Raw genomic sequence first — 24,809 nt, 5'->3', positions numbered from 1 at the left:
AAAAAGAAAAGAAAAGAAAAGAAAAGAAGTCAGGAATGGGGACTCCTTTAACCCCAGTGCCCTGAAAGCTGAGACGGAAGACATGGTCCTTGAAGGCCATGGGTTACATGTTGACTACCAGGCCAGCCAGAGCTACCCAGCAGGATCTTAAAGAAATAAAAACAGAGCTGAAGAAGAGATGGCTCGGGGGTGAGAGCATAGCTGATCTTACAGAGGACCTGAGTTCAGTTCCCAGCACCCACATGGCAGCTCCCAGCTGTCTGTTCCAAGCTCATATCTCCTACTCCACAGGATCTGCTGCCCTGTTCTGTCTTCCATTGGCACCATGCACACAGTGGTACACAGCTCTTCATTGCAAGCAAAGCACCTATAAACATAAAATAAAACTAAACAAGTCTTAACATTTTACAAAACAAAAAAGAAAATACAGGAATGTTCTATGGAACACGATCCTTTCATTGGCTTTGTTTCATGTACATCTTTCCCAGTTGTACACTGTATGCACATACTGGTTATTTTATTCACAACATTTACTACTGCTTAGCAGAAATGTATTAATTTTATGTCTAGTTTCTCCCAGTAAATATAAACTCTATGAATGTGAGGACTTTATTTCATGCACTGATGTGTCATTAAGATACACTCTTTTTCAGAGGCAGTTTTTCTGTCTGTCACAATTCTCTGAGTGTCTGGGCCACTTTAGAATAGGAACTGTTTGTTTCTCACGTTGTATCTGCAACAGTGAACAGTGTCCTAGCACATGGTAGATGCTTAGTAAGAAAATGATAAGGACTGTATGTAATCTACAAATATCAGTGAACGCCAGTGCGTGTCTGCCTATACAGTACCCCACCTCTGGGGGCATATAATTTAATTATGACACTTCTAACAACTACAAAATGATACTTAAATGTGTCTAATTATTTAAGTACAGGCCTATAAGAAGGGAAGAATCACAATGACAGGAATGTGTGTGAAGGTTTGCTGAATGTATATGTTGGGCAGTCAGTATAGGCAAATGAAACTCTAGGTGTAATTTTCATAAAATGGTTACTTTTAAGTTAAGTTTGTACATTAACGTTTTTAAGCCTTCTAAGTGAGTCAGAAGGAAAACGAACCTTTAAGAAAATACGGAAAATCTTAAAAGTAACCCCAAATTTACCTATGAAGGGAATAGGAGTTCACTACATTTCACTGCTTTTATAGCTTGTCAGTTTAACCTAATTTTTATAAGAACTTACTGATAAAATTTTGGAGTATGTACTAGAATTGTCTAATAATAGCAGATTAAGAATATATACTGCCCGAATGAAAAAATGGGAAGATGTTTATCACAGTGTAAAATTTACGTTGCATATTTGTAACCATTTTTTGGAACATGTTTAAAATTTTCCAGATTTAAAAATTACTTTTTCTTATTGTATTACTTTAAAAAAAATCATGTAAAGAAATAGAAAATTTTAAATAGATAGACATCTGGAAGTTGTCTTTTTTTTTTAGTAAGACATGTAATAAACAGCCTTGTAAAACACATGGCAGTCCATCACTAGCCCAGTACTCGCTCATAGGAGGCCAGCGTGATGAACCCATCTGATGTTTTAGTGTCAATGGTGTTTTAGAAAAGGTGATAGAGAATCATTGTTGGGAGCAGTAAAGAGCAATTGCTTTCACTGTTAGCAGAGTCAGAAACTGTCATGTGTTTTTAAATGTAAACTCTAATGGTTACATGCAAGGAATTTTTATTTTGTTAACTTCATTATAGTTTTTGCATTGTATAGCTTAAAATTCATATAAAATGGCTCAGATCCCCCAATGCGTGTTTTATATTTTATCTTCCATTTTCTTAATTTTAAAGGCCACCATTTGAATTCTGTTTTCATAAAAATGTTTTGATCTACTTGATTAAGTGCAACAGGTATATATTAGCAACAGTTATTTTATGCTGCCAGTTATTTAAGGCCTGTCTGTCCGCTTACTGCGTAGATTGTATGCGCAGTTGGAGCGCAGAACCAGAATTAACTTAGAGGGAAGCTCTGATGCTCTTGCTAAAATTGAATTGCAGAGGAGGAGGTCTAAAATGGGTAAATTTTTTATTTAATTTTTTGAGAATTTCACACGAGTAATATATTAACATCATTTCTATCTCTCCTTGTTCCCCTCCAACTCCTGCATCTCCTTCACTCCTTCTCAGATTCATGACCTCACTTCTTTAGTTATTATTGATAGGTATACATATTCATATGACTGTATTTCATGTCTGTGAGTTACAGTGGCTGTGAGCAGCGATGGGGATTCTGACATAGAACCCAGATCCTCTGGAAGAGCTGCCGGTGCTTTTCACTACTGAACCATCTCTAGCTCCCCACATGGATACTTACTTTATTAGGATTTATTTTTATTTTATATGAGTGGGTGTTTTTGCCTGCCTACATGTATGCATGTGCACCATGTACATGCAGTGCCTTATGGGGGTCAGAAGTGAGCATCAGAACTGAAGTTACATCCTGCTGTGTTTTGCTGCGTGGGTGCTAGAAAGCAAATCTAGCCTCTGCGATGTGAGAGCGCCAGGTGGTCTTAACCACTAAGCAATTGCTCTGCTCCCAGAAAGATATCTGTTTTTAAAAAATTACCCTCGGGCTGGAGACATGGCTCAGCGGTTAAGAGCACTGACTGTTCTTCTGAAGGTCCTGAGTTCAAATCCCAGCAACCACATGGTGGCTCACAACCATCCGTAATGAGATCTGATGCCCTCTTCTGGGTGTCTGAAGACAGCTACAGTGTACTTACATATAATGAAAAAAAGAAAAAGAAATTACCCTCATCATCCTTGTTTATTTGAAATAGCATGTTAGTAACACTGACATAGCCTGGTCTGCTCACTCAGTCTCTTGCTTCTCTCTGGGCAGAGAGTGCAGTTCCAGTGCATAGCTGTGAGGCCCATTAGCATTCAGGTTCTATGGTTTTGTTTCTTTGTGGGATGGAAGCCTTGCTATGTCACTCTCACTGGCCTGGAACTCACTGTGTGGACCAGGCTGGCTCTGATTCACAGGTTTGCCTTCACTGCCTTCTGAGTGTTGGGAACCACTATGCCGAACTTCCAGTACTGTTTTCATTTTTGTTTTGTTTTATAAGAAAATTCCTCTTCTGTTGAATTGGATTTGAACCTTTGTCTTATATCAATTACCTGTATGTATGCAGAGTTATTCCTTCTAACTAGTATTCCTTTTTCTCTTGTCTGTATATTTTTCCCTTTGCCATGATTATGTCTTCATTGTGTGGCCATAGAAGTTTTTCAATTGTGTCAAGTGATTCTTGGCCCCCTTTTTTTTTTTCAAAAATATATTAGCTCTTTCAGTACATTTGCCTTTTAATGTAAAGTTAAGATATTTTGCAGCTGAGGAAGAGGGTGTGTGATGTGCAAGTTGGAGCTGGTATTTCTGCTTATCATGTGGGGTAAGAATGCCAGCAGTTCCCCACTGGTGCCCACTAGTGTTATATGAGGATGACACTACCTACTACTACTCAAACCTCTGATTCTCGGCTTACTTTCCTCTTAAGCTGGCCTTTCAGGGAAGGTAGACGCCGCAATACTAGCCACCTGGGCAGGAAATACAGATTTTCATGAACCAGACGGATGACCTGGGACCCAAATCTACCTCTCTGCCTTTTCCTGTGCTGCCCTGGAGAAGGATGGCGCTCTGTTACCATTTCACAGTGTCTTCCTATCAACCTTTTGGATGTGGGGGGAGTGAATGTGGCTATAGTTTGGTTTGGTTTAGTTTGGTTTGGTTTGGTTTGGTTTGGTTTGGTGTGGTTTGGTTTGGTGTGGTTTGGTGTGGTTTGGTTTGGTTTGGTTTGGTGTGGTGTGGTGTGGTTTGGTTTGGTTTGGTGTGGTTTGGTGTGGTGTGGTTTGGTTTGGTGTGGTTTGGTGTGGTTTGGTTTGGTGTGGTTTGGTTTGGTTTGGTTTGGTGTGGTTTGGTGTGGTTTGGTGTGGTTTGGTTTGGTTTGGTGTGGTTTGGTTTGGTGTGGTTTGGTTTGGTTTGGTTTGGTTTGGTTTGGTTTGGTGTGGTGTGGTTTGGTTTGGTGTGGTTTGGTTTGGTGTGGTTTGGTGTGGTTTGGTTTGGTTTGGTGTGGTTTGGTGTGGTTTGGTTTGGTTTGGTTTGTGTGTCTTGCTTTCGTGAAACAGAGTTGTGGTTGTCTGATCATCAGAAAATCTCTGGGTCTGCTAGAAAAACATTTGTTTAGGGTGCTGTGATCTACTGTATGCTGGTAAAGTATGATTTATAGCCAGAGAGCTCAAATCATTATTGATAAATATGCAGTAAAAACACCTTCAGAAAATAATTGATCACAGAACTAATTCATAAGATTTCTCTTTTTAAATCCCACTCTGTAATAAATAAACTTCGTTTGTTGGAAATTTTGTTAGTTTTGTGTTGAACCCAAGTTCTTGTATATTTTAGGCAACTGCTATGTTACTTACCTACATCTTCTGTCACAAAATACATTTTTTTCTTTTTATTTCTCTTGAGCTCCAAACTCCTTTTTGTTTAGATGGTACACTAAATTGAAGGAATCTCTTAAGGTGTTAATGTATTAATAATTCTTTTATAATCTTACTGAATAAATTTTTCTTTTGAAAAACCACTATTTCTCTTCATTCACTACATATTTAATGAATCCTAAGTGTAAACTTGGCTGTTTTGGTTTGTTTATTATTTGGTTTTTTTTTTTTGAGTTTTTTTTGTCTGCTTGGTTTATTAGTTAAGTTTAACTTGACTCTCTTTTTTTGAAGCTTAATTATCATTAAAGAATAAATGTATTTTTAAGTTGAAAATAGATTCTTTTCTCATATACTATATCTTGATTATAGTTTCCCCTGCTTCCACTCTTCTCATTTTCTTCCCACATCCCTTCCATCCAGATCTACTTTTTTTCTGTCTCTCATTAGAAAAGAACATATCTAAGAGTAACAACTAAACATGACAAAATTAAAATAATAGGAGGAAGTAAAATCTTTCATATTGAAGTTGAACTGGCAGTCCAACAGGAGGAAGAGTCCCTACAGCAGGCACAGTCAGGAGTCCCATAGAAATACAAAGCTAATAGCTATGATATATGCAGAGGACCTGGTGTAGACCAGACCTGGACTTGCTGTTTAGTCTCTGTGAGCTCTATGTGACATGCTTAGTTGATTGAGAGGGCCTTGTTCCTCAGTGCCCTCCATCCACTCTGGCTCTTACACTTTTTCCACCTTCTCTTCCATGGGATTCCCTGAACTCTGCTGGGAGGAATTTGATGGAGACCTCTCCTTTAGACTATCTCCACATAATGTCTGGCTGTGGGCCTCTGCACCTGTCCTATCTGCTGCTGGGATAAGGCAGATCTATGACCACAGTAGAATATCATTAGGAGTCATCTTAGGAGTTTGGTTTTTTTCTTCTTCTTTTATGACCAGTTGTGTTTGATTTTACATTGGATCTCTAGACAACCCAGTCTCTGGTTCATGGTTACCTAAGTGGTGTCAGGTATGTGTTTCTTCTCATAGAGTGGACCTGAAGTCAAATCAGACATTGTTTGGCTCCTCTCACAAGTTCGGTGCCACCATTACCCTAGCTTATTTGGCAGGCAGGACAGATTGTAGGTTTTGTGGCTTCATTGGTGTCCACGTTTCTCTTTCAGTAGCTTTCAGATTTTATGATACTTTTAAAATATTTTATTATTTTTAATAGTATGTATGTATATTCTGTCTGTGAGTAGGTGTGTACATGTGAGTACAGGTACCCACAGAGACCAGTAGTGTCAGATTGCCCCTAAAGATAGAATTGCAAGCAGTTTGAACAACCACATGGGTTCTGGGAAACAAACTCAAGACCTTTAGAAGAGTTGCTCTTTACTGCTGAGACATCTCTCTAGCCCTGCAATCAAAATGTAATGAAAAGAATCCAGTAAGCTCCTCGCAAGCAGCATCAAGACACTGTATATTTTTATTTAACTCTGAATTTTTCTTAAGACGCCTCACCATGCTGCTAAAAAGAGAAATCTTGGATTTGATTTTTTGAGTGAAGTATAAATTGACGTTATTACATTCAAACTTCTTGTACATGTATCTATACTAATTTTGTAGGTTTTATTGAATTACGGTTATTGGAGGAATACTGAAAGTACTAGGCCAATACGAATCTTTGGGAAACTTATGCATATTTTCTAGACATTTAGTTTTGGAAATACTTACTTTTAAATTAAGATTTTGCCAAGTGCAAAATGTTGGATGGTGCAAACTTGTAAACTATTTTTAAAAGCACAGAACTTATATTTATGAAACTGCTATTTATTGGTTTTAGAAACCTAAATTTACAAGTAGACCTGTGTTGAACAGTCTTTTACACTTTATTCTTGTTTATAGTTTTGCCATAGAATATGTAAGTACACACACACATATTTCTTGTTCATATATATCTTACTTGTTTTTTGCTGCGGTGTTGTTTCTCTTTTTCATTATTGGTTTTTATTGCACTGCTTCTCTCCTTTATCTATTATATAATATGTATTATATAGCATGGAATATATCTGTATTATATAATATCCAAGATTATATAATATCTAATTTAATAAAATAATTAAATATGTGTGTAGTTCTGCATAAACATAAGGATATATAGAAGCATAATTTTTCTTGAAAATATGGAATCATGTGCTTTTGCTACTTAAACTCATTGAAAAATCCAGAAATTATCACTGTAGCTGTGCTTCATCAATGACTTTGTATTTCTCTATGTTGATGAATCATCAATAATTATATAGTTACCTCTCTTATGAGGTATTTACTGCTGACTACGATCTCCATAGAAACAGTAAATAGTCTTACATATAAGCACACACATATCTATATGCATGCCCAAAATAATATTCAAATTCTGTGATGTTCAGAAAACTCTTTAATTTTAATAGATCTTAGACCACTCTCCCATAAGGTTTTAATATAATATTCACACTTTAAAACACATATACATACATACACCCTGGTTTAAAAAGAGCCTTTCCTTTGCCAGGAATATATGTTATTAGATCTTTTAAAACTCATACCCATGTAATAGGTCTTGGAATTACTTGAATTTTTATTCCTTAAGCCTGAGAGCATAGGCTTCTTTTCTTGTTTCTTGGCCTTGTGAGTTTATTTATTTGGATTACCTACCCATGATTTTTACTTTTTCTGTTGATTTCCCTGCCTCTTATTTATATAACCAATTTCTTTCTATAATCTCTTTATCAATTTCCTATTTTTCCTGTGAGTTGCAGAAACTCTTTCCAAATTTGTTGTTTCTTGGTGTTATCCTGTCTTTTAATTAATTAACTAATTAATTAATTTTGGAATTTGGGATTATGATATAAATTAGGATTTTCTTTTCCTTTAATCGCACATGCAATTTTAAGTTAATTTTTGTAAGATTTTTGGAATTTCATTTTCAAAAATCTATTCTTTTTTTCAGATGAAATTTATTTTTGTATACATTTAGAAGATTGTGTCTGGTTTTCTTTCAAATGAGTATTCAGTCTAGCATCCATTGTTAGATCATTTTCCCTGTGAATGGAAAGATTTGGATTTTTTTCTAGGTATTTGATGACTCTATCACATGGACTTTATGATAGCCACATGTGCACACAGATGTGGGGTGGGAAGAATTTAGGTGTTGGACTAGGGGCGTTTGTTCAGGAAAAGGAGCAGCTTCTCAGAGGTGTCACTGAGGAGAAGGAAGTTCAGCGCCAAGAGGGAGTGGGTGCCAGGCGTTCTTTGAAGACTGGCGAGGCAGTGCCATCATCGCAGCAGTGTCAACGGTGCTCCAGTACAAGCTGAGGATCTGGGTTGCTGCCTGTTCATTTCTGCAGCCACCATAGTATTTGCATTATTGAGACTTTCTTTTTTTCCTTTCCTTTTCTTTTCCTTTTCCTTTTTTTTTTTCTTTTATCTTTTTTCTTATTTCTTTTTCTATTTCTCAGACAAGTCTCTGTATAGCTCTAATTGAACTCACTGTGTAGACCTTGCTGCCCTTGAACTCACAGAGATCTGCTTGCCTCTTCCTTCTGAACAATGTGATTAAACGTGTGTGCCACTGTGAATACCCTTGGAAATACTTTTATGCAATGTTTGACCGATACTCCCAGATTAGATTTTCTTTTTAAAATATTGAAAATATAAAGGTACGCAATCTATTGAGAAATACTTTGTCTTTCCAAATGTAAAAATGGACACTCAAACAGTTAAGTTACTTGTTCAAAACATTATGGCTAATGTGTAATTAAGGGTATGATTCAAAACTAAGGGTTGTAAAGATGGCTCAGTGGATAAGACTCTTTCCTGCTTTTTTGGAGTATTCAGTCTTTAGTTTCCAGCACCCAGGTTGGGCAAGTCTTGACTGCTGGCTGACCAGACACCTATAACACCAACTTTGGGGTATCTGATGCCCTCTTCTGGTGTGCACCGGCATATACATGGCACACATTCACATAGAAACATATGTATATGCATAGATAAAAATTAATCCTTAAAAAAGTTAATACACGCCAGGCGGTGGTGGCGCATGCCTTTAATCCCAGCACTTAGGAGGCAGAGGCAGGNGGNTTTCTGAGTTCGAGGACAGCCTGGTCTACAAAGTGAGTTCCAGGACAGCCAGGGCTATTAGGAAAACCCAGTCTCGGGGAAAATTAAAAAAAGTTAATACACTAAGTTAAAGCTCTCTCCATTTTGGCAAATGAAATGTTTTAATGAAAGGTTCTTTGAAAACTAAGGTATATGCAAACTAATAGTGTGAGTATGTCATAGTCACACTGGCAGTGTCTGAGTTTGTTTTAAATAATGCAGTGGTCAGTGAGCAATATTGTACATAACTACTTAGAGGAGAGAAATTCTGTCTTAATAAAATAACACTGTTTATATGATCTTCAAAGATGGAGTCTACGAATACAATGTTAGAATATTTTAATTTTGTTATTCTGAACAAATCTTAATAACTGATTTTTAAATATTCTTTTTAGAACAGAAGAAAGTTAAAGTTAAAAAACCAAAACCAGAATTTCCTGTGTATATGCCTTTAGAAAATACGTATATTCAGTCTTATGATCATGGAACTTCTATTGAAGAAATTGAGGAGCAAATGGATGACTGGCTGGAAAACAGGAAAAGAACACAGAAAAGACAGGTAATTAAACTTTTAAAAAATTGATTTAAGGAGCTGCATGGAGATCAAATCCGGAGTCCAGGCAAGCACAGCTGTTCGGTGTTTGATGGTTGACTTGTGTGTTTGTTATCATTGTAAAAGTCGGTCCAGCTGAATAGCCCAAGTTAGCTCAAAATCTTAGCCTCTTGCCTCTGTCTCCCACATCTGGGATTGCAGGCTAGCACCATTTCTCTAGTTGTAAGTAAATGTTTAAACCTGTTTTAACTGTCTCATAAGAAACATAAAGTACATTCAGTATTGTTACTCAGTTCAGCGGGCTGTTATAGAGTGAAACCGTTCACCATTGCTAGGATAAAGGACTAGAACACTGGCCAACAAGAGAATGCAGAGCATAAAGGACCACCAAGCCTGATGACTGGTTCCCACAAGTCGTCCTTTGTCCTGTGAGGGATTTATCGTTGTAGAATGTTTGAATCTTTTCTGTTCAGTGGAAGTATTGCAGGAGCACTGGCATTAGTTTGTCTTGAAAGATCTGCAGACCTCACAGTGACTCCATCCAGCTTAATTGATTCTTTGAGGAGACCTCCTTACTGCTCTCTTTCATTGCATACTACTTGTCTGTTTACGTGGCTTTCATCTTCTTGTTTTAAATTTTAGAAGGTTATATGTGTCCGGATTTTGTCTTAGTTCTTTAGAGCTTCATTTTATTGGAATATAACTTTGTAGACTATTTCTTCATGACCCTCTGGATTCAGTGATACCTGTTATAATATAGCGTATTTCTCCCCAACTTTACTGATTTGAGCCTTCTTTTTTTCCTTTGGTTAGTTTGGCTGAGTTTGTTGCCTTTATCTTTTCCATGAACCAAACTTTTGTTTGATAGGTCCTTTCTATAATTTTAATGTCTATTTCATTGAGTTCAGCCCTGATTTTTTTTTCTTTTCTTTTACTGGTATTAGTTTATTCTATTTAAGACACATCACTTGATTATTTGTTTGAGAGCATTCTGTTTTAATACATTTGCTGTGTTTGACAGGTTCTTGTACATTGATTCATTTTTTATTTAATTATAGGAATTATAAAATTCCCCTGTTTGCTATAGTAGCTCACTTTCATCCAAAGCATATTGTTCAGGCTCCATGTGTTCACATAATCTCTGTAGTCCTTTTGCTATTGGTATTTAGCCTAATCCATTATGATCTGATAAGATATAATAATTATTTTAGTTTTTAAAAATTATTAAGATTTGCTTTATGCATTTTTTTAGAAAAAGTACCATGTACTGATGAAGAGTGTATGAACTTGGAACTGAGTATATTTTGCAGGTGTCTGTCAAGTGAACTTTCCTCTTAGTGTAGCATAGCAGATATCGCTAGGTTATTGGATTTTGTTTGTTTCTTTTGTCCTGTTTTTGGGTTTGAATGGTCACTGGTGAGAGTAAAGTCTTAACACTTTGTTGCTTTGGTCGGTTTCCCTTGTATGTCTTGTAGAGTTTATTAAATTGGGAGTTATAAGTTCACTGTTTACAAATCTGTGATCATTATATCTTCTTGATGAACATTACCTTAATGAATATGTGGTGCCTTCTTTTGTCTATTCTAATTTTGGCTTAATGTCTGTCCTAGAAATTAGTGTAACTAGAGCTTCTGGCTTGAGGGTTGCGCTTGCCTAGAATATTACTTACCATCATTTCACTTCTAGCTTTTACTGATGAGGCAAGCATCCCGAAGTCAGCACATTCTTGGACCTTTTTAAAAATATAGTCAGCCTGAATCTTTCACTTGGAGAACTAAGACTGTTTATATTTAGAATTATTGTTTACGGCTTATTGTGTTGTTAGTATTTGACTCACCTCTCCTTAGTTCTTTTTTCTTTCTTTTCCATGCTTTTATGATTGTATGTATTCTTCCTCTTCTACTTGGTCTTTTAATGGAGTCTCTGCTATGTTCTGTTCTTTTTCGCTTCTTATCACTGTCTGAGGCTTGTAACTAATCAGCCATGACTTCAGATCCTGACTCCTGTTTTCTCTTCTGGTTCATCCAGTCCATGAGTGAGACTTTGAACTATATATGTTTTAATCTCATCTGCTGAGCTTTTTACTTCCAAGATTTTTTTATTCTTTCTCAAAATCTCTATCTCTTTATAGAGTTTGTCATCTTTTGTATTACTTTTTAAAATTCATTCAGCTATTTCCTTGTATATTCTTGGCATTCAATAATCTATATAAAATATTCTCCTTTAAGAGCTGAGAGAGTCTGAAAGGTTCATGAATGTGGGGTCCAAAATGCTGGTGCTTTTCTCCTTGCAGTTGTGACAGGATACCAGCTTTGCCTGGTTGGATCCAGTTTTTCAGCTGGGGTCTTTTACTTTCCCTATTCTTTTTTGTCTAATTAATTAATTAATTACATCAAATGGTTCCCCTGCCTCCAGCCCCCACCCCCTCCACAGACACCCTTCCCCATCCTTCCTCTCCTCCTTCTCTAAGAGAATGGGGCCCCCTCAGGTATCCCCTCACTCTGTCCCATCAAGTCTAGTGTATCCTCTCTCATTGAGGCCAGACAAGACATCCCTGTTGGAGAATGGATACCACAATCAAGCTGTGACAGTTCAGTCCCCATGAGTTAGCAGTGGCAGCTTGATCCATTCGAAAACATCCTTCACAAATCAGCAACTGTAAATCAACCCAACAGAAACTGCAAGGTTCTCTGCCAATACCACCAGAAGTTTTTTGATGCATTTCTCTCTATGAAGTCCCAACAAACAATGGCCATCGAAGAATGGTAAGGCATAATGAAGTAAAAACTTAAGGGTTCTTGGGAAAGTCAATTGGATGGTATTTTGCTGGGGCAAACACGTGAAGGAACGTTTAGCTAAACGTTCCATGGGTGTTTTGTTCCCAATTCTAAGAAGGGGCAAAGTGTCCACACTTTTGGTTTTCGTTCTTCTTGAGTTTCATGTGTTTTGCAAAAATATCTTTTTTAATTAGATATTTTCTTTATTTACATTTCAAATGTTATCCCCTTTCCTAGTTTCCCCTACAAAAACTCCCTCCCCTATTGCCTCCCACCCATTCCCATTCCTGGCCCCGGCATTCCCCTATACTGGGGCATAGAGCATTCCCAGGACCAAGGGCCTATCCTTCCATTGATGACCAACTAGGCCATCCTCTGCTACATATGCAACTGGAGCCATGAGTCCTACCATGTGTACTCTTTGGTTCATAGTTTAATCCCTGGGAACTCTGGAAGTACTGGTTAGTTCATAGTATCAAATAAATATCTTAATGATATTCCTTACGGCCAAGCAGAAACAACCCAACCCCCAATCAGCAGATGAAATCATTGAGTATAGAAATTAATTTAGAAACTAAACAAAACAAACAAACAAAGAAAAGTATCAATGAAACACATTTGGATTTTTGACAACACGAATTGGCAAGCCTTGAACCAAAGGACCATATTTGTAAACTTGGAGATGAAAAGAAAACCATTACAACAGACATCAATGAAATTCATAAAACCACTAAAAAACCTTAAAAAACATATATTCCACTATATTGAAAAATCTTAAGAGATGGATTTTTCTGGATAGATATGACTAAGGTGAGATAAACATCTTTAATAAACATTAAGATGACAGACAGCTGTGATTAAATATCTTCCAACTAAAACTTCCCAAAAGATAGATTTACTGGTGAATTACACTAGACCTTCAAAGAATACCAACACTTCTCAAATTATTCTAATCAAAACAAAACAAAACAAAACAAAGGAACATTATAAAATCTTCTAAGAGGGGATACTGTTTTAGTTAGGGTTTTACTTCTATGAACAGACAACATAACCAAGTCTTACAAAGGATAGCATTTAATTGGGGCTGGCTTACAGGTTCAGACATTGGTTTAGTCCATTATCAAAGTGGGAGCATGGTAGCATCTAGGCAGAGCTGAGAGTTCTGCATCTTCATCTGAATGCTGCTAGTAGAAGACTGGATTCCAGGAAGCTAGGGTGAGGGTCTTAAAGCCATAGTGACACACCTACTCCAACAAGGCCATACCTTCTAATAGTGCCACTTCCTGGGCCGAGCATACACAAACCAAATCATCTTATTCCACTCCCTGGCCCCCATAGGCTTGTTCAAACACATGTCTATAGGGGCCATACCTAAACAGCATAATGCAGAATGTTTAGTCCAACTTTAAAAGTTCCCATAATCTATAGCAGTCTCAGCAATGTTAAAAAGTTCAAACTTCAAAGTCTCTTCTGAGATTAATCCAAACTCCAAACTCTGCATCTCCATGTCTGATGTCTTCAGATTTCATCTCCTTTTTTCTTTGTTGACTGCAACAAATTTCTTTCTCCTGGGCTGGTTCCACTCCCTGTTAGCAGCTTTCCTCAGCAGATAGCCCATGGCTCTCAAACATCTTGGTGTCTCCAGGGGAACTTCAGTGTTACAACTTCTTGTTTCAATGTCTGGGATCCACACATGATCTTCTGAGCTCCATCAAAGGGCTGGTGTCACTTCTCCAGCTCTGCCCTCTGTAGCACTCAAAGTTCAGGTTGATCCACTCCACTGCTGCTGCTGTTCTTGGTGATCACCCCATGGTACTGGCACCTCCAATATACCAGGGTCTTCTGCTGCAACTAGGCTTCACCAATCGCCTCTCTGTACAGGCTCTCTTCATGGTGCCGAGCCTCAACTTCTGTCATGACCTCTCATTCCTGGATTGTCAACTGCAACTGAAACTGTACCTTTACCAATAGCTTCCCTGGTCTCTCACAGTTCCATGCCTCAGCTGTTATCCATGACTTCTTCATACCATCAAAACCACTGGGTGTCTCTTACACATTACCAAGTAAAGCTGCACCTTGAGGTACAACCTTAGCTATCTCTGGAACACAGCTTCTTTGTGCTCTCAGAAAACACTCCCCAAGCCGGGCGTGGTGGCGCACGCCTTTAATCCCAGCACTCAGGAGGCAGAGGCAGGCGGATTTCTGAGTTCGAGGCCAGCCTGGGCTACAAAGTGAGTTCCAGGACAGCCAGGGCTATACAGAGAAACCCTGTCTCGAAAAACCAAAAAAAAAAAAAAAAAGAAAAAGAAAAAAGAAAACACTTCCCAGAAGATTTCACCTCAGTGATACTGGTCTCTTCTTAATCACTACTAATTTCTTAACTCCAGCTAATGAGCTTCAATTGGCCCAATAGTCTTCTTGACTACAAAGCCAGAGCCATTTGGCTAAAGCTGCTGAGTTCTGCTGCTTGGCACATGGCCCCTTGGCACATGGCCCCTTGTTCTATTACATTATCACCAGCTTTCTGTTTTCCAACTCCTTCATTGCCTAAGCTTGACTCTGTAGACTGATTTTGAACTCAGAGATCTGTGTGGCCTGCCTCATAAACACTGGGATTAAAGGGGTAGTCCACCAAGCCTGGATTTAAGTTTTTCTTCACCTACAACTTGTTCTGTTCTAGGCTGGCCTTGAATTCAAGAGATCTGCTTGTTTTTGCCTCCTGAGATAAAAGGCTTGTTTACCATGCCTGGACCTAAACTTAGCTGGATGGGATCTTGCTCCAAAGTCACTACTTTCTTAATTCAGTTTAACATCCTGGAGCACAGGATGTAGCTTCATTTCTCCTCCTGGTGCCCCTTTAATACACAAACCATATATTTTATATTTTTCCATTCTCAGCTTACTATGCTTGTTTAAAATGTTCTTCATGAGACTTAACCAGAGAACAAAGTCTATGATGGGTGTTTCAGAGACTTCCTTTTTCAATGCAATTAATAGGAGTCTCTACTCCTTAACCTCAGGTAGTCTTTGGACAATGACAAGCAGCAGCCACATTGCTCACCAAGATATCACAAGAACAGTCACTCGGCCACATACTGAAATTCTTCTCCTCTGAAACCTCTAAAATTAGGCTTTCTCAGTTCAAATCACCCTCAGAAACAAAGTCTTTCTTATTCCTACTAGGATAGCCCACTAAGCCTCACTTAAAGCATTCCACCACATTCCAAATCCAAAGTCCCAAAATCCACATTCTTCCAAACAAAAGCTTGGTTAGGCTTATCACAGCAATACCCCAGTCCCTGGTACCAACTTCTGTCTTAGGGTTTTACTGCTGTGAACAGACACCATGACCAATGCAAGGCTTATTAAGGACAACATTTAATTGGGGCTAGCTTACAGGTTCAGTGGTTCAGGCCATTATCAGGGTGTATGGTAGCATCTAGGCAGAGCTGAGAGTTCTACATCTCCATCTGAAGGCTGCTAGTGGAAGACTGGATTCCAGGCAGCTAGTATGAGAGTCTTAAAGCCTACACCCACAGTAACGCACCTACTCCAACAAGACCACACCTCCTAATAGTGCCACTCCCTGGACCAAGTATATATAAACCATCACAGATACTAAACAAGATAAAGATACAACAAAAAGAAAATTGTAAACCAGTTTTCTCTGATCAGTATAATTGCAAAAATTCAACTTACAGTAAATTGTAAGTCTTGCTAAGTACTTACAAACTAATTTCAAGAACACATCAAAAAATTATTCACCATGATCAAGCTGTGTTTATTCCAGAGATACAAGGATGGTTTTAAATCAACAAATGCTACAACTTATACAGGTGAACTGAAGGATAAAAACCACATAACTATCTGGATAAATGCAGAAAAGATATTTGATAAAAGTCAAGTCCTGAAGAAGTATGAAATAGAAGAAATGAAGTATTCATTATAATAAAGGCTATAAGTTATTCTTAAATTTCTTCTTTGATTTTTTTTTAAACAATGCACTGTTGAGTGAGTGGATCTATAACCTGAGTTTTTGTATGTTCTAGAATATGTTTGCTGTTGACTTGTGGCATTATTCTTTTATGATCTGATGGAATACAAGGAATTATTTCAGCTTTTCTATAATTGTTGGGAATGCCTTGTGTCCTAGTACATGATCTATTTTAGAGATTGTTCCATGGGGTGCTTTAAAAAAAATAAAAAAAGGATGTTCTTCAGTATTTGGAATGTTCTACAGATGTCTCAAGTCCATTTGATCTATATCATTTGATTCATATATTTCTTTGCTTACTTTTGTTGACTAGTACTAGTCAGTTATTGAGTAGTTTAATTATTGAGAGTAGGGTATTGAAGTAAACCACTTCTGTTGTTCTGTGACTTTACATTATATGTTTTATGAAACTGAGGGTACCTGTATTTGGAGCATATATAATTAAAATCATATTGTCCTCTTGAGAGATTACTCCCTCAGTCAGTATGAAGTAACCTTCTTTCTCTTGTCACTATTTCATATATACACATATACATACACATATAACATGTATGCGTGTGTGTATATTTTCTCTGCATGCATGTATATGCACCACATTTATAGAGTACCTGCAAAGGTCAGAAAAGGGTAGGAGATCCCCTGGAACTAGAACCATAGACAGTTGTGAAATGCTTTGTGGGTGCTAAGAATCAAATCTGGGTCCTCTACAAGAGTAACAAATACTCTTACCGACTGAGCCAACTTGCTATTAGGCTCATGGTACACGAGAAACATCATGGAAGAAGGGTGTGACAGAGAAAGCTGTTTACTTATAGCAGTGAAGAGGCAAAAACAAAAATGGCAGACTATGAGATAAGTCCTTTGAGGCACTCTCCCTCTTCAGAGACATGTTTCCTCCAACTAGACCTTCCCAACAGTGTATCCAAAATTTAAATCCATCAATGGATTAACTTTTGATAAAGTTTTACAACCCTCATAAACTAGTCACTTCTGAAAAGCCTATCAGTTATCAGTCATTTCCTTGATATATGATTCTGAGGACAGGGGATTTATTTCATAAAGCAGGTAACATGACAGATGGAAGAAGTGTAAGAAGGTTCTAACCATCCCGAGCAGGTACTGTGATTTGCTATACATGTAATAGCTTGCTTAATTCTTTGTAAAGTACCTTTTTCTCCATTTTACAAAGAGTGTTTGAAGGCCAGTGAGATATCTGATGGAATCATACACATTTTTTACTTGTTTATGAAAAAAGCATTGAATTATGAAGAATTTTGCATGATGCACAGTATAAGCAAATTGACATTAATCTATCTGTATTAATCAGGGTTCTCTAGAGAAAAACACTGGTGGAATATATATATAAATACACTTTATCAAAACTTAATCCATTGATGGGGCAGATGCATCATGTGTACAATATACATGTACATACACACATACATATATTATATATATATTATATATTATATATTATATATATATAAATACACTTTATCAAAACTTAATCCATTGATGGGGCAGATGCATCATGTGTACAATATACATGTATATACACACATGCATATATTATATATATATATTATATATTATATATATATAAATACACTTTATCAAAACTTAATCCATTGATGGGATAGATGCATCATGTGTATAATATACATATATATACACACATACACACATACATACACACATACACACATACATACATACACACATACATACACACATACACACATACATACGTGTGTGTGTGTGTGTGTGTGTGTGTGTGTGGTTTACAGGCTTCAATCTGGTTAGTCCAACAACAGTGGTCTCTTGACAGCAAGACCAAGAATCCAATAGTTCTTCACTGCACACAGCTGGATATCTCAACTGGTTTTCAGTCAGTGTTGGAATCTAAAGAAGTAGGCTCTAATACCAGTAAAAGAATGCCTCAGCAATGGGACAGATAAACTTGCCAGAGAAAGTGAGGGCAAGCCAACAAAACACGAAAGCTTTCTTTCTTCTTCTATGTCCCATCAGAAAGTGAGGCCCAGATTTAGGGTAGATCATCCCACCTCAAATGATCAATCAGGAAAAATCCCTCACAGGGTATGCCTACCTTCTTGGGTTTTAGTTGATTCCAGATATAGTCAGGTTGACAACCAAAATTAGCCATTTCAAATGGCTATTCCTTATCAACTTGACACAATCAGAGTTCCTTATGTAGTCCTTTATTTTCAAATGAAAGCAGTAACCAGGTCATAATTATTCCTAACATGATTTAAGTATCCCAAATACAACTATAAACACATCATTCACACACACACACACACACACACACACACACACACATATATATATATAATATTTCAGAAGAGGTAGCAGTATTTCTTGAGGGACATCATTTTGAGTATCATAACTTAACAAAATATAATGTAAACACTCATGCCAATTATAATCCTCATTTCTGGACCTGGTCCCTTGTCCTTAGTTGACATTTACAGTTCCTTTCCTCTTCCTATACTGTATTTTACCTACCTCTACACTCAGCAAGCCTCTCAGCTTGGCTGTTGTCCTTCATTCCCAAAGGCTCTGTGCCCTTTGTAATCCCATCTGGATTTGGTTGTTGTCATTTCCCATGGACTTTAATCACAGGACATGGTAGCACCAAGAAAGGCCCTAAAGGATATCCTACACTCCAGAGATAATTTCTTACCTCCACTGTGGAAAAGCAATCCCTTTTCCCCTTGGTAATCTGAATGAGTCACTCCTCCTAATACAGTCCTTTCTTTCTCTGAGACTTAAGAGCATGAGAAGCCTACAAGTGGCCAAAGGGAAGCCTGAGCTTCAAATTCAATGGAATGTTTTGTGTCTCTTGTCAGGAATGCTCTCCTAACTGGAACCAAACTTCTAGGCTAGCAGACTTAAGGTCACTGGAACAGGGAGCAAAAAATTTCCGAGTAGGTCACTAAGGGTGATAGTAAGTGAACCATTCCATTTTCTACCCTTTGATTCCTGGACTCACAAATCCTGTCTATGGGGGAAACTGTACTGTATATTTAATGCTGATTCAAAGCTTGTGCTGCCTTCTGGAGAACACTGCCCAGTCCTTTAGGGTACTGCCACGTAATTAGAACTGTAACTGTGTCTTCAAAGGATCATTCCATTATCCTACTCACCCAGATACTTCAGGATGGTGAGGAACATGGTCCACTATACACTTCTCTGGCTGTGAAGTGAAGTTCCTTGGTATGGTGCAGTACCATGTGAAATATTGTGACAATGGCTGTTGTATTCTGTAAGTCCACAGGCAATGTTTGGTAGGACCATTACATGCAAGAAAGGCAAATCCATAAGCCAGAATAAGTATCTACTCAAGTAAGGACAAGGTGTTGTCCTTTCAATGGAGGATATGGACCAATGTAGTCAACCTATGATCAGGTCGCTGGTTGATTACTCCGAGGAATAGAACCATATCTGGGTCTCAGTATCGGTCTCTTTTAGGAGATCAACAGCAGCAGTGGCCAGGTCAGCCTTGGTGAATGAAAGTTCATACATAACCCCAGTCTCTGCCACTATGACCACTTTGTTCATGGGCCCATTGGGAAATGACAGGAATGGCTGGGGAAGGAGGTTGACTGTCCACAGAATGGTTCTTCCTATCTACTTGATTACTCAAATCCTATCTTTTGATGAACATTTACACGAGACATAAGTATCTTCTTATCTTTTACCCATTTGCAAAGCACTATCCATAGACTTCTTCCCTGATGTCTTTCTCACCAATTTTCCAACTCCCTGGCCATGCAGCCAGTCCATAAACTAGAGCCCGTGAATCAGTGAGCACTTTGGAAGGATCATTTCTCCTTCCAATAAAACATATGACCATGTGTACTGCCCAGAGTTCTGCCCATTGTGAAGGTTTCCCTTCCCCAGTGTCTTTCAAAGTTGTCTGAGAAAGGAGTTGTAATGCTACAGCTTATCCATACAAATTATTTCACCATCTTCAGTGCTTCAAAAGCTTGACTTAGGGGCTGGAAAGATGGCTCATTGTTTAAGAGCTCTGACTACTCTTCCAGAAGTCCTGAGTTCAATTCCCAGCAACCACATGGTGGCTCACAGCCATCTGTAATGAGATCTGATGCCCTCTTCTGGTGTGTCTGAGGACAGCAACAGTGTACATACATAAAATAAATAAATAAATGTTAAAAAAAAAAAAAAGCAAGCTCCACTTAGGTAATTTCTCTAGAATTTGCCATGATTTTTCATTAGCAACAGCACCTACAGAATTTTTATAAGTAAAAGAAGACAAATACCGAAGTGTTAGCAATGTTAGATGAATTGAATAAAATGTAAAATATTTTTCTTTTATAATTTCATGTATAGCCCCTATCTCTGCCACTATGGCCACTTTGTTTGTGGAGTCATACATGTATATGCACACATATTTTTTTTTCCTGAGACAAAATTTCTCTGTGCAGCCCTGTCTGTCCTGGAACTCACTCTGTAGATCAGGCTGGCCTCAAACTCACAAAGATCATTCTGCCTCTACCTCCCAAGGCTGGTCCATTAAAGATATGGACCTCCTTGCAGTTGCCTGATATTTTAAAAGCTGGTACTTATCTTTTTATTTACTTTCTAAAATGATGTAGGTAGTGTTTTAATCCAGTCAGCCGATATCAAAATTTTGTGAAAATAATTATTCAAATTGCTACTTAGTGAAAGTAAGGTTTTACTGTCAATGAAAAGCCAAAAGAATATTTTCACCATAAGTATTATACAAATTCCTTTAAAATCAAACATTTCCTTCCTTTTTTTCCCTGGTGACCTAGTGGTAATATTCTGAGTGTTTTATTCTGGAGACCTGGATTTCATTCCTGTTCTCGTTCTCTCTCTCCCTGCGGCTGAAGTGCATAAACTAAGAAATAAAATGACTATGCTGCATCCTCATTGCCATTGGCCACACCCTTGTCAGGTTTCATAAGCTAAGTTAGATGGGCCTGCTTGGGATTGTGGTGGAAGACCTCCAAGAAAACAAAGTCCACGAATCTCAACATCCTCTGTGCAGCTGGCATTTCACCTTCAAGAAACACTGTCTCATAGTTATTATTGCATGTTTCTCTGCACTATTTGATTGATTATCTTGCTCTAGGAAAAGAAAAAAAAAGGTGTTTAGAAATAAATGCTTTTTCAGTCATTTAAATGAATACATTTATTTTATTTGCTTTCCAAATTTAAGGGCCTCTTTGACTTGGAAGTTACTTGATACATTCTTGAGCAGAAAGTATCCCAACTAATAGTGTCTTTTTATCTCATAAAAGTCACTTTTTCATAACCTTCCCATTTACCTCTAATGTGTCTATTTTTTCTTCTGTTCATTTGATAGTTTTTACCTTGCTTCATACATGATGCAAAACATGACACTATTTTCAGAACACAAATAATTTAACTGTAAATAGCCAAAATTATAATAACTTCTAAGTTATTATCCTCTGTTTAAGGCAGTTTCAAGTATATGCATATGGATATGTCCTTCCCAAAGGGTGTTCTTCTGCACACATACACACACACATACACACATTCTCTAACATACTTAACATACTTGACATACTTAACATACTTAACACAAATAACTTTCTGTACAAAATGTTAGAATAGAGGTGGTGTGGACTGGCATGGGTTTTTGGGGGGTTTTTTTTGTTTTCAGATGTTTCCTTGGAGGGAAGGAACCTTGCTTTGTAGCGTTGTTGGATTTCTGTGGTTTCTGTCTCCCACCGTCAGTTTAATAAAGTGCTAGGGAGGTGCTTAGTCACTGCTTATCTCTATCCTACGGATACAGTAGCTGGGAACGTCAGAGGCATTGCAATAATGATCTGTAGTGACACAGCAGTGTACCCTAAATGGAAATTTGAAAAGCTTAAAGTCTTAAATGCTTTGAGCATCATGCTTAAGAGTCTCTGGTGAAGGATTGCTCAGCTCTGGGAGACTTCTGTGAAAATATTCCAAAAGAGTTTAGAGCCCTCTAAACTAAGCATTTGGTCTCAAGCATTTTGCACATGAGATGTTTGACAGTTATATATTCTTTTAATATAACTTAATTAGTGTTAAATTTATATAATTTTATGTTTAACTTGGAATATATTTAACAGAATCAAAAAGTTTCTGAAAATAGTTGATATATTTAGGCTCCAGCACACTACCACTCTTGGAGAATAATTGGTTTCTTTACCTCATTTGAAACAAATTTTTGTAAACTTCAGGGAAATATAAAGATGTCCACCATAACTCTAATTTAGTCATTTTCTAGTCTCTGTAGCCATCTGCAAACTGATTTACCTCAAGTTGACTATATAGATTATTTTCCTGTTGTTATTTCCTGTTGTTATTCATGCCAGTCTGTTTATTGTTTCTTTTTGTTATCTTTATACTATAATTGACAGTCTTTTTTACCTTTCTGTTTTGGATTAGTGCCATGTGACTAGAACAGTGATTTTAATCCTGTTAAACTCAGTATCATTTTCCCAGGCTTAAAAAAGAAACAAGCTAGTAAGCACTTGACATGATGAAAGCATGAGGACCTGAGGTTGATTCCCAGGACCCAGGTGGTAGCACACACTTGCAGTCCAGATGGCAAGGTACAGATCCCTGCCTCAAACATAGTAGATGGGTACTGAGGAATGAGACCCATGGATGACATGCACATATATGTGCCTACACACACACACACACACACACACACACACACACACACACTAAGATAAACCCTGAGAACACTGGAGTGTTGAGATGTTTTTGTGTGAAGATCTTAGAATTTTGTTGTTTTGTTTTGCTTTGCTTAAGGCTTTTTAATATAAATTAGCTGGTGAAAGCTGAACTGTCCAGAGATTTATCATAATGGTCACTCTTGGTATTGATCCTTGACAATACCTCTTGCTACTTATCACTTATTAATTTATCCTTTAAGAAAATTGTTTTTATTAAATACATGTTATAAAACATTTTTTTTCTTTTCATAATAATTTGTCTGTGCCAATATCAGTTCCAAATTACCTTTCTTTTCCCAAAAGATAAAAATTTGAATTTTGACTATTAAAAAAATTATGTATTTCATGGATTTGGGTGTTAAATTAAAGATATGTAGGTATGTTATGTTATGTAGGTAAAGCATATAGAAAAGGGGGAAACTTTATTTTAAAATAGGTACAAGAGGTGCTGGAGAGATGGCTCAACAGTTAAGAGCATTGACTGATCTTCTGAAGTTCCTGAGTTTGAATCCCAGCCACCACATAGTGGCTCACGACCATCTGTAAGGAGGTCCGATGCCCTCTTCTTGAGTGTCTGAAGACAGCTACAGTGAACTTACATATAATAAATAAAAATTTTTAAAAATTAAAAAGAAAAGAATAGGTACAAGAATATTCACTACACTAATTACATGACACTATTAAAATACACTCTGGAGTTCTTTGAGTCATCAGGACAGAAAAGATCAGTTCTGTGAGGACTGGGATGTGATCTGGTTCTGGTGGTGGTTGTACCTGCCTTTAATCCCAGCTCCCAGAGACAGAGGCGGGCAGATCTGAGTTTGAGGCTAATCTGGTCTATAAAGCAAGTGCCAGGATAGTCAGGGTAACGTGGAGAAACCCTGTCTAGAAAAATAAAACAACAGAAAAGTTTTTAATGTTTATTTTTATGTACTTTGTGTTCTTGCCTCACTAAAATCCTATTGAGTCTTTTACAACTACTTCCTATGAAGATTTAGTCCCTGTACCTTCACAGCTTTATTAGAGATGTAACTTGTATAATACCAGAATATAAAGTGCATCTGTCATCTCAGTTTTCCCCCAACATATATTCATTTCAAGCTTTTCTTTGCCCAGAGCCTATACATAGTCTAGCCTCAGTCTGGGCAGCACCCCTTTCTTTCTCTATGTGCTGTTCCCCTCTCTAATGGCAGGTAACCGTGGAGCCTCAGGTTTGCTTACACTGTGTCTCTGGCCAGAATCGGTTACTCACTTCTCAAGTCCCAAGAGTCCATGGACCTTAAACCTTTTCAATTTTAAGAACTTTGCCTTGCTTTGTCTCAGTTACTGGATTTATAGTCAGAATGTTTTTTTCTCACACTTCTTTCTTCACATACAAATGAAATCTAATGGATGTTTTACAACTAAAATCAGGGGGTTCTTCTGTACTGGAGCACATTTGATTTTAAGTCGAAGAATGTAGAGTACAGCAGATTTTCATACTGTGCTATATTAACTAACTCATCTTGTTCTAGTAGTTTATAGTTGTATAGGTATATAGTGGTATAGTAGTTGTTTCTTTGGGTAAAAATGATAATGGCTATAGGCTTCCTTGAGAATTTTATACACTAGGATAAAACAGAAGCGTAGAACAAATTATACATTTATATATATACAATACTTTTTTAAATTTTTTATTAGATATTTTCTTCATTTATATTTCAAATACTATCCCAAAAGTTCCCTATACCTTCCCCCCCCACACCCTGCTCTCCTACCCACCTACTGCTTGGCCCTGGCGTTCGCCTGTACTGGGGCATATAAAGTTTGCAAGACCAAGGGGCCTCTCTTCCCAATGATGGCCGACTAGGCCATCTTCTGCTACATAGGCAGCTAGAGACATGAGCTCTGGGGGTACTGATTACATCATATTGTTGTTCCACCTGTAGGGTTGCAGATCCCTTCAGCTCCTTGGATACTTTTTATAGCTCCTCCATGGGGGCCCTGTGTTCCATCTTATAGATGGCTGTGAGCATCCACTTCTGTATTTGCCAGGCACTAGCATAGCCTCACAGGAGACAGCTATATCAGAGTCCTTTCAGCAAAATCTTGCTGG

At 37.6% G+C, this 24,809-nt stretch overlaps 1 protein-coding gene across 1 annotated transcript in view; it reads left to right on the top strand.

Moving 5' to 3' along the window:
* The window catches only part of Dnajc1 (DnaJ heat shock protein family (Hsp40) member C1), a 157,583-nt gene that overhangs the window by 96,185 nt on the left and 36,589 nt on the right, over positions 1-24,809 (top strand). Inside the window, exon 8 of the mRNA XM_021152177.2 lies at positions 9,034-9,197. Within this exon, the coding sequence (XP_021007836.1) occupies positions 9,034-9,197 (164 nt within the window). The remainder of the gene's footprint in view (positions 1-9,033; positions 9,198-24,809) is intronic.

The sequence above is a fragment of the Mus caroli genome, chromosome 2, assembly GCF_900094665.2.
Source record: "Mus caroli chromosome 2, CAROLI_EIJ_v1.1, whole genome shotgun sequence".
In the NCBI taxonomy this organism is placed as follows: domain Eukaryota; kingdom Metazoa; phylum Chordata; class Mammalia; order Rodentia; family Muridae; genus Mus; species Mus caroli.
This window is presented reverse-complemented; position numbering and strand designations above follow the sequence as displayed.